This window comes from Carassius auratus, chromosome 32 (genome assembly GCF_003368295.1).
Source record: "Carassius auratus strain Wakin chromosome 32, ASM336829v1, whole genome shotgun sequence".
Classification (NCBI taxonomy): Eukaryota; Metazoa; Chordata; class Actinopteri; order Cypriniformes; family Cyprinidae; genus Carassius; species Carassius auratus.
The window spans coordinates 13,571,476-13,582,806 of NC_039274.1; the positions used below are offsets into that span (position 1 = coordinate 13,571,476).

Consider the following 11,331-nt stretch of genomic DNA (forward strand, 5'->3'; position numbering starts at 1 on the left):
TCATCTGATCTGATCATTCCTCATATTCCAAATTCCTTTGATTCCTCTCATCATTCCTCATTCCTCGTCACATTTCCTTATTTTTCTTACCCTACTAGCAAAAAGTCATCCTCATGTAATTAGTTTTTTCTCTATTTATCTTCACTCTAAAATATTTCATATATGCTACATTAAATGTAAAAAAAAATTAAGTATAATTTTTAGATCATAACTGAACTAAGTTAATTTATCATGGTGCTTATTGCAGAGAAAAACTGTTCTGCTGCAAGCTCTTCCCATTATTTCCTTCCGTATATTTATGTCTAATGAGCATCAAATGTACTGAACTTACTTCTCTGTATTTTGTGACTATCAAAACTCATGTTCATGTCGTTTTAGCTTTATTGAATGAATTGTCTTTATCCTGTTTAAAAAAATAAGATTACTAACTAACTAAAGTCTCTTGATGGGCGATGTCTCAAGTTCAAGACCCAAGTGTTTGTAAATTCATAAATATAGATGAACATGTCACTAAATATCTATATATGTGCATATACAGTACCGGTTTAAAAAAGAAAGTCTGTATCAGAGTAGGCACATATACTATTGTAGTATTCTACTTTATTGCATAGATAGATGGGTAACTTCACTTGTGAGTACTGAACCAAATACGAGACTTTGCAATACCTGCTTCCCTACAACTGAGATACAAACACACACGCACATACACACACGTTTTATGAGGATGTAGATGTACTGTTTTTTATACTGTACCAATCACATGTTTCTGTATTCAGTTACAGTTGACCGATGTTGAAGGACCATCTGCTCAACTGCCGAGAGTCTGATACATGACACAGGTCATCTAAAGTTACATTAAATACACTTTTAAAAAAAAAAACATTTTCTATTCGCAGTGGTGTTCAAAAAGTTAGCTCAGGTCCCTCAGCAAAATATGATTTTTGTAGCTGTAGCAGTCAGTCTTTTCTTCTTTTACAATGTAAGAATGAGAAAAGTCTTATTACTGAAGTGGCAGATAAACAATAGTCCAAAAGGACAGTTAAAGACATATTTTCTTCTGCATTGATGCAGTGGCAAAGGTGCTACTGATCTCTTACACTATTTGTTTAGTAGAACATGTAACAACAGTAAGAATTTCACAAGTTTTCATAAGCAAAATGTAAATTTTACTTAAGTAAATCCTGCATATCCATCAAATCACGTCAATTATATCATGCTTTTAATGTACTCTAATGTACCAAAAGATGTCTGTCGCCCTCGTGTGGCTGTCAGAGCAAAAGCAAGAGAGATTCATGATTGTAAGATGATCACATACAGTCATGGCCAAAGGTTTTGGCAGTGACATTGTTTTGCAAAGTTTGCTGTTTAAGTTGTTGTGGTGTTCATTCACATTGTTGCTAGATTATCGATAATTGGCCAAAAAATTAACTTTTCACAAAAATGTTATTTCACTATTTTTTGACCCTAAAACAAAATGACCAAATAACATTAATTGATTAATCATATCAGCAACACATGTATAAGTGTGAATGAGTACTACTCCGGTAAAATCACTATCATACTAATTAGATTGTAAGAGCAGACTGAATGATATAAAAGGAAGGAAGAAGCACTTCCAATCATTGTGTTCTTATTAGTGATGGAAATTGCTACAAAGAATACTGCACCTGAAAGAACAATTTACCGGATTATCAAGAACTTCAAGAAGAGAGGTTTGACTGCAGTGAAGAAGTCTTCAGGACGTCTCCTCCTGATGAGTCAGCTCCAGAATGGTGTCTCCAGCAGTGCAGAGCTTGCTCAGGAACAGCAGCAGGTTTGTGTGAGAGCATCTGCACACACAGTGAGGACAAGACTTTTGGACAACGGCCTGGTGTCAAGAAGGGGAGCAAAGACGCCACTCCTCTCCAAGAAAAACTTCAAGGACAGACTGAAATTCTGCAGGAAGTTTAAGGATTAGACAGCAGAAGACTGGTGCAAAGTTATGTTCTCTGATGAAGCTGCCTTCTGAATATTTGGGGCATCTGGAAAATCGATTGTTTGGAGAATAAAAGGTGAACACTACCATGAGTCCTGTGACGTGCCAACAGTGAAGAATCCTGAGACCATCCATGTGTGGGGTTGCTTTTCAACCAAAGTAGTGGGCTCTCTCATAATTCTGCCCAAAAATACTGCCATGAATAAAGAATAGTATCAAAATATCCTGCAAGAGCGACTTCTTCCAACGATCCATGAGCAGATTGGTGATGATCTGTGAATTTTCCAGCATGATGGAGCACCATGTCACAAAACAAGAGTGATAAGAACTGGCTCAAACATCATTACATTGAAATTTTGGATCCGTGGCCAGGCAACATCCCAGATCTCGATCCCATAGAGAACCTGTGGTCAGTCCACAAAAGGCAAGTGGACAAGCAGAAGCCCACAAATTATGATCAACTCCGAGAACAAGGCAAGAATGGATCATCAGTCAGGATTCAGCCCAGAAGCTAATTTCCAGCATGCCAGAGCGAACTGCAGAGGTTATGAAGGACAAGGGACAACACTGTAAATGTATTTATTTTTTGCCAGTAAAAGGCTTTAAAACTTAGAATACGCTTATCATTGTTTTTCAGTATACCATACAAACTTGTGGAAAAATGATCTACAAATACTTTCATGAAACTTTGCAAAACAAAATGTATGCACTGGCAAAACTTTTGGCCACGACTGTCCTTCAGTACTACACAGAAATTTTTGGAGAAAACCCAGATCACTTTTTATTATTATTATCATTTTTTTTTTTTTTACATTTTTTTACATACCTTATATTCTGAAGCAAAAACACATTCATTATTTATTTAGTCATACATTCCTTTTTAAGTAATCATGACACTCTTTGTGTAATTTTTGTCATTTACTTGATTTACGCATATTATTAGATATGAATGATACAATTAACAACATTAGAAAGAACATTTGATGTTTGTGACAAACCACTCTGCTCGAGCCCTTATTTCTGAGTAGGTGATTTGGTTCAAAAACATTATTTATATGCTTGATGAAAGTCTCTTCACATCCCAATAGCAATCACTAAGTTAAAGTGTACTAAAAAATATTTAAAAAACGCTTTTGTCCACAGTGTCAAACTGAGTCCTGAAACACACTCGCTGCCAATCAGTAGAAAGGGGCGTATCTAGTAATGATAAGGAGAAGAGAGCGCTCAGTGAGTGCACAGGACAGATATTAGCAGATCGACTATAGCAAGAGATTTTTTTAAAAAGAGGAAAATCTCGGAAGAACAAAACATTAAAATGATCAGACAAGAGGTTGGACTTGTGTAAATATTGGAGCAGTTTCCAGTGGTGAAGAAACTGGTGAAGGAGCGGGAAGGCCTGGGACTGAACACTGAGGTAGCTTTGTTTCTCCTTGATAGGTGAGTTTACATTGAATTACCATAGTAACACACATCGCTTTCACTTATTGATGGCATCATACTCTCGCCAGGCAGGCAATGTAAGGATAGCAGATTCCTCCATCATCGCTGCCAGGGTTGTGTATGTGCATGTACATCAGTCAGTTGGTGGATGACACTACTCTCTTCTTTAAGGGGTGTTATGATGCGATTTCAAGTTTTCCTTTCACTTTGGAGTGTAAAAAGCTGTTCATGCATAGATAAGATCCCTAAAGTTGCAAAGACTAAAGTCTCAAACCCAAAGAGATATTATTTCTAAAAGTTAAGACTCCACCTTCCTAAAACGGCTTGTTTAAACACACACCCACATGTCTACGTCACGATGCGGGAAGATTTGCATAACACCACTCAAATGTTCATGCAAAGAAAGAAGGCGTAACATTTATTCATACTGTATATTGTTGTTGCCGCGGCTGCCATGTTGTAGAGATGCTGTGTGTTTCAGTGAGAAAGTGAAAATACTTTGTTTTGTCTCCCGAGAGAGGACACAACTAGAAATCAGTGGTTAAGTTCTGTTTACAACACTGTTCCAGAACAGTTCAACCCAAATATTCAGATGTGTGCTGCACATTTTATGGAGGACTGTTTCCTGAACCTTAGAGAGTAGCCTACAATGCTCGCTCTGGCAGTTCCAACTTTGCAAGCACAGTGTGGCACTTCTGACCTTTAAGTACATTTTCATATTTAAAGAATTTGACACTAATGATTAAAATGTGCGTGTAGAGCAGTGCTTGTTGTTTGTCGTTTCTCCAATCACAAATGCAGACATGGTTTTATGTTTACGTGTCGCAATGCAACACTATGCGTAAAAAGACAATGTAAGTCATTATAATCACTGATTATGTCCCCACTGGATGCTGTAAATGTTTTAAAAGTGTTTGTAAAAGTCTTGTGCCAGGATACACATCACAGTATGGTAAGGGACATAACATATCCGGCACACGCTTAAGGCATTCAGCCAATCACAACACACTGGATAGCTGGCCAATCAGAGCATGCCTCGCTTGTCAGAACGATGAACTTTGTAAAAATCGACTCGTTTCAGAAAGGCGGGGCATAGAGGAGAAACAATAATGTACAATATGTGGAAAATTATGTTTTTTTTTTTTACCTTAAACCACACGAACACCAAATACACAAAATAATTTTCTTCTATTATTCCTTTTAGATTTAATGGAACATTTCTTTAAAAGGAAGGGTATTACTTACTAAAGCTGAAGGTTTATCTAGACTGACACATGCAGCTTTGGCTTTACATTTATAAAATAAAATTTGTAAAATAATAATCTGTTATTTAATTTTGTCTGGAGGAATCGTATCCATATTATTAAGATAACCGTTGTGATGAAAATCTTTTTATTTATTTTATTTTAATACTTTAAATTACAGTTTTAAAGTCAATTGGAGGAAACACTTATAAAATGTCCCTCGTCGATTTGGAATTACATCACTGTATTTTAAAAGCTGGGTGGCTTCGTTTTCTTTCTTTGTGAAATTAAATTATTTGCCTGTTAAACTCTTTGCATTCCACAAAGAAAAAGCTTCTTGATTGGTCTCTTATTTATAAACATAATTTCACTCCACATTCTGTTTTATGTGGAGCAATCTAAAAGCAAGTCTTTATTTTTCAGAACTGGTACAATAATAAAAGATTTTTTTAATGAAGGCGGTCGTCTACTGTTGTATGTTGAGTTTTTACAGTAAAAAAAAAATTAATAAAAATAAACATTATTATTGTAATATTACGTGCTTTATACTGTGAAGTTTTCTCACCGGTGAATGAGATGTGAGGTAATCTGACTACTTTGCATTCAACCCTCCACCAACGCCGTCTCTCATAGTGTTGCTGTCGTTTCAATATAACACAATATCTCACTGAATGCGCTGTCATGCTCTGACGTCAATGCTGTGATGTCATTATTTTTAGACCGCTGACAATCAATCCACTTTAGATCCTACTGTTTCAGAGGTGGGGAAACATTGCCTTTCAGCTGCTTATTCTTATAAATCAATACGCTTGTTATTTATTGATGAATTTTTATCAATTCCAAATGTAACAGTTTATTAGAAATATTTTGTTTCTGATATTTCCTGGATTAAAGTTTGGTTGATTGTGAATAGATACATAATTACTAATAAGAAAATGAAATTTCCTTTCGAATTATCCATCGTATATATCCTGTTAATACTTTCTTAAAGAAAAAAATATATATATTTATAATTTTTATTTTTATTTTTAAACAGCAACCAGACACATTTATTTTGCCACTGCCATTACTCTAAATTGTAGTGTAAAGACATTTTCTTATTTGTTAATGATAATATTGATAAAGAATTTTCTTTACTTTGGGAAAATGTCTGTTTGGATTTGTTAACTGGAAAAAAAGTGCATTGACAGAAAACAAAATATACTTACTTAATCGTCTTATCTTGTTAACAAAATTTTATAAACTCAATTCTCAAGTCAGAAGCTACTTTTCTGTTTTGCTTACTGAAACAAAACATTTATTTGGGACTTTTTATAACTCATGTAATAAGAAGGCTTTAAAAACAGTTGAAATTGATAAGTTCAATATGTTCAATCTTTCATTTGAATGTGATGTGTTTAGTTTAATTATATACCCCTGTCTTGTATTTTATTATTATTATTATTTCCATTATTTTCATTAATTTATATTTTTGTATTGTAATTGCTTTCCTTATTTGTTGACATAATGTTCTCTTAAAAAAAAAAAAAAAGCATTTTATTTTTCCCGTAAGAGTTTTGAAGGGAGTAAGGATTTTGACATTTGCCTGTTTCCTGTGTCTGGCTTCCGGCGTCATCTGTTTCCAGCTATTTTATAGATATATATATAGCTATCTGTATAAAACCACTCATTTTGCTGCTTATTATTTGCACCATATTATTTTAGTATATTTTCTTAATAATGAACACACTGGTTTGTAGAACAAGCAGTTCTACCGAAAGTATGAAGTACCAGTATGAACCGGAAGTCTCACACATTCGCAGAAAATGGTTTTCTTCCATGCTGAAAAATAAGGTGGAGAAAAGAGCAAAGCTTTAAGTTCATATGATCTGTCTGACAGAGGCATGTCTTCTCAGATACAGAAACTGTGATTTGAACACTGCATTTGTGAGTTCTACACAGTGATTGCGATTTGTACAAAGAGCTTTTTGAAATAAATCTTCAAAAGACAATCAAAATGACAACATTCAAAAGCATTCAACAGAGAGATCAGCCTGGGACATGAGTTATGAGTAATTTGCACCCAAATGTGACTGAACAAATGTTGTATACAATATTTGTTTGATTTGGACAGGGAGATAGAAAAACCTGAATAAAATGTAATAAAAATGTCAGAAATGTATAATTATATAACGTTTACTTTCCACGATTATTCAAACAGTGAATAACAGCGAAGAGTAACCAGGTTTTTTTTTTATTTTTGCATATTGACCTTATCTACAAATACCATGGTCAGTACCAAGGTTTAACTAGTAACCATATATATATATATATATATATATATATATATATATATATATATATATATGTGTGTGTGTGTGTGTGTGTGTGATGTGTGTGTGTGCGTGTGTGTGTGTGTGTGTATTAGGGCTGGGAATTTAACGCGTTAATTAGATTAATTAATTATGGAGAAAAATTATGCGTAAAAATTATTAACGCATTGAACGCACTTGCAAATGTGAAAATGTCTTCCACGTCAGATTTTAGGAGCCCAATAACCTGGGCTTGGCCAGAAAATAACAACAACAACAAAACATTTGATCCCAAAAATAGCTATTAAGAGCCTAGACAGGGACAATGATAGCCTTGCTTTATACAGTAATGTGGCTTGCGACACTGGCACCCTGATGTTACAGCAGCATAAGCCAAGTCAAAGTTCAGTTAAAATAGCTATTTTAATACTATAAAATACAGGAAGTGGTCTCTAAGTTGCATGAACATATCAAAGCCCTGAAGAAACACATTGAACCAAGTTAGAAATTAACAGAGGGGCAATAGCTGCCCCCTTAACTAGATTCAGAGTCATTTTTCCCCTTTTTATGAATTTCTTGAAATGTATGTACTGTATATGCTTTCTGAAATGTGTTTGTGTCATCTTTTTTGTCAAATTCTTACATTTTTTAAATCAAATGAAAATGAGATTCCAGAAAGGCATCTGGAGTCTCAAATTGGTGACAAAATGATCCAGCAGATTGAGGACTGATCATTTAAGACTCAGTGCCCTATGGCTATGAACTGAATGATATACAATTTTTTGCAAGGTCTCACTGTTTTTAGTTTTAAAGACAGTATGAGCTTTTCAAACAGACATGCCAACATAAGTTTGAAGAATAAGTGTATCATTATAACAATTACAAAGCAGTTGTGAGGTTTGCATGTAGTATGTGATCTAAAATGTGTCTGCAGAAGCTGTTATTCCTGTGATACAGTTGGAGTTCCCACCTGTTTTATTGCTAAACGGCTGCTAGAGAGCACAACAGGTGAGAAAACACAGAGATTTCAGCAACAGAAGTGATAGGGTTATCTTAATTTCTTACAGTTCTTGCACTTACAATAAAGGCCTCTACTGAAAGAGTGTCATGTTACTCTGTTCATGATTTGGTGAAAGATTTGTGTTTGTAGGTCAGGTTTTTATATGGTTTTGCATATAGCACCAAATATTCCCACAAGGACAGATAAAACTGAAATTATTATTTAACATACACATTCCTTTTTTTTATTGAAATGCAGAAATATATTTAGGTGATAGGTAGGATCCAAAGCATCATTAGCTCTACAAAATAATGCAAGTTAACAGAGAGTCCTCATGATAGAAGGATAGAAAAACAAATATGTGTGTGTGCTGATTGTGGGGAGGGGAGGACGGAGGGTGATGGGATTTGACAATCTCATTGGCTAAAGGAAAGATCTGTTTCCTTAAAGAGAATGGAGGAGCTGTATGGGAAACCTATATAAACCTGACTAATGTTAAAAGCTGATACTCTTTCCCTCTACAGTAATTCCCTCTGAACGTCCTGCTGTGCACTGAAAGGTGAGTCTCTATTATTCTGTCCATCTCTAACACTGGATCTTCAGAAGATCTCAATCATGCTGAGCAGCCATACTCAACCAAAATGTGACTAATAAGAAGGACAATAATAATCTTTGTAATGTACCGCATACTGGATGAAAGCACTTGTGATAAAACCGGTTAAGTGGCTGTTGCCTAATATAATACTGTGTTTTTAATATTGAAGAGACCATGGATATGGTTTGATGTCTTCTTTATGAATAAATTATAATCAATTTGAACTTTAAACTGTTATGCTCAAAAGGCTTTTATTAGAGCCTAATTTGATATATTTGTGGTATGTGTTGTTGGGATACATTTGAGGCTATATTTCATTCATTGTAAAAATATATGAATCTCATTAAGCACATGCTCACAGTTAGAGAGATCTTGCCTTCATTCATCAGCACCTGTTGTTTTTATGGAGAAACACTGACAGTTGGGTGTATCGAAATTCAATTAAAATACTGTAAAGTTGAATCAACTTTACAGACCTGTGAATTTAACAGTATAAAACTTGTAATACAAATATATATATATATATATATATATATATATATATATATATATATATATATATATATATATAACAAACACATAAGGTGTACAGTGTCATACACACAAATTCAAAATACCATCATGGTAACATACATGACATTAAAATAATGTAATAATCAGTAATTTATCAACATATGCTGTAACATAAAACCATTGTTTTAACAAAATGCTGTCAAATGTGAAGTATCAAACAGGGAATTCTGGAAATGTCTGTTCACTGTAAATTATATAACCTGTTTTTTTTTACTTCCAAAGCTGTTCATACATAAAATATCCCAATAAATCTATTTGAGTTTTTTACAGTGTAGTTTAAGGGAAATTACCATTAACCAATTAACAGGTTTTACTATAAATCCTTGCAGTCCTTTTTCACAATGTACATATTTCCTCCACACACCTTACGATATACACAGGTATGGAGACCACAGCTCATTTTAGAAAACTCCCAACTCAGTCCACGTCCAATCCAAAATCCAAAACTTTATTTGGCAAGTAAAGACGTTCTTCAGACTAGCAGAAAGTATTTTTACAGTTGTGGATGGTTTCAGCTGTTGAAGTTGAGGAGATTCTTCAAAAGGCAGCAAGTTTACTGTCAGCTGTCTCGTCTTCTGTGTTGGGTGCAGACCTTCTGCTTCCTACAAAGGAACTCTAAAAAAAGAGCACAAGACAACTGCTTCTCAAACTGAGACCCTTAACACTTAAGGTACCTCTGTGGGTATTGACTTGTACACCAGCTGTTTCTCTTTCACATTATCCCCAGCCAAATTTAGTGAATGTTAATTGCTTCCATTAGATTAAAGGCAGCAACACCCCCACCTGCCACCCACAGGCGTCTTCACCTTCACAGAGGTTGCCACAAAGAGACTGGCAAGATGTCTGAGTAAGTATTGAATTACAAACCTCATGATGTTTGTGCGGCGTGAAAATGATCAAGTTACTAATTCATTACTGAACTCATCGAATACATTTATCATCATGATCATTTTTCATTTATTCTGATGCATATTAGGTATAAATGATATTAACATTATTATTGCACATTAATCAAAAGCAGTACATTTTCTGGAGTTCCATCTGCTTCTCCTAACCATAATCATCCAAGTCAGTGAATAATGCACTGTTCTGTGCACTCTGAAATTGTAAACATTTGCTTTCTGCTAGGAAAAAGATGTCGTCCAGCCGCAGGCAACATCTGAAGGTGAGGTCATCTCATTCTTCATTAGATCTGACCTATAGGAACTGTCAGTGTCTCTCTTGTTGAATACTGTCTATGCTGCTTTTTTGACTTTGTTCTCCAGAGCTTGTTGCTTCAGATCGCTCATGGGCTTTTGGAGGAAGAGGCAGATGAGGCTGAGAAGGAAAAACAGAGATACATGGAGGAGAACTGCCCTGATCTCTCACTGCCTGGACGTATGCAGGAACTACAGGTACACACACACACACACACACACACACACACACACACACACACAGATTCAGTCAGTAACAGAATCACATCATGCTTATGAACAGTTTTATATTGGCTAAAATCACCTCATCGTATTCTATTGCCTTCAGTGCAGTGTGATGTGTGATGAGGAATAGGTGACATGTAAAAATGGGCATGTATCTTTGTGTAAAGGATCTGTGTAGGAAGTTGCACCAGCAGATTGATGTTGTTGATGAACAGAGATATGATATGGAGAGCAAAGTGGCCAAGTCAAACAAGGAGGTACTTTTGTTCTGGCTGTTTTGTTCTGTTCTACTAGTGAATGAACTTACATAACATCGAACTTACATAACATCGAAAACCTAAACTTTATTCTTGTTCTCTTAAGATTGAGGACCTGAAAATAAAGATTCAGGACCTAAAAGGTAAATTCAAGAAACCCGTTCTTAAGAAAGTACGTATGTCTGCTGATGCCATGCTGCAAGCCCTGCTGGGCTCCAAACACAAAGTGTCCCTGGACCTGAGAGCCAACCTCAAACAGGTCAAGAAGGAGGTCAAGGAGGAGGTCAGCACATATCATTAGCCTTTAAACAGACACCGTTGACATGAATGTGGAACTCATGACGAGAAGACAAATTACATGAAGGCTTGTAGTTTTAAAACATTGTACTTTTTCTGGCATTACAGGAGAAGGATGCAGTGGGAGACTGGCGTAAGAACATTGAGGACAAGGCTGGTATGGATGGCAGGAAGAAGATGTTTGAGTCTGAGGCCTAAATCAGTTTTTCTTAAATAAATTAACGTTTCCATAAAATGA

At 35.3% G+C, this 11,331-nt stretch overlaps 1 protein-coding gene across 4 annotated transcripts; it reads left to right on the forward strand.

Moving 5' to 3' along the window:
- Positions 1–8,395: 8,395 nt before the first annotated feature.
- Positions 8,396–11,331, forward strand: LOC113051644 (troponin I, fast skeletal muscle-like). 4 transcript variants are annotated; one of them, XM_026215561.1, is made up of 8 exons: positions 8,396–8,509; positions 9,634–9,796; positions 9,879–9,965; positions 10,247–10,283; positions 10,384–10,512; positions 10,707–10,796; positions 10,903–11,079; positions 11,202–11,331. In XM_026215561.1, the coding sequence occupies exons 3-8, from the start codon at positions 9,958–9,960 to the stop codon at positions 11,289–11,291; spliced, it is 531 nt and encodes a 176-aa protein (XP_026071346.1). In that variant the 5' UTR covers positions 8,396–8,509; positions 9,634–9,796; positions 9,879–9,957; the 3' UTR covers positions 11,292–11,331. The 4 variants fall into 4 exon arrangements, with proteins under 4 accessions (XP_026071346.1, XP_026071342.1, XP_026071343.1 ...); XM_026215557.1 differs by having other exon boundaries at positions 8,397–8,509; positions 9,634–9,788; XM_026215560.1 differs by having other exon boundaries at positions 8,450–8,509; positions 9,709–9,788.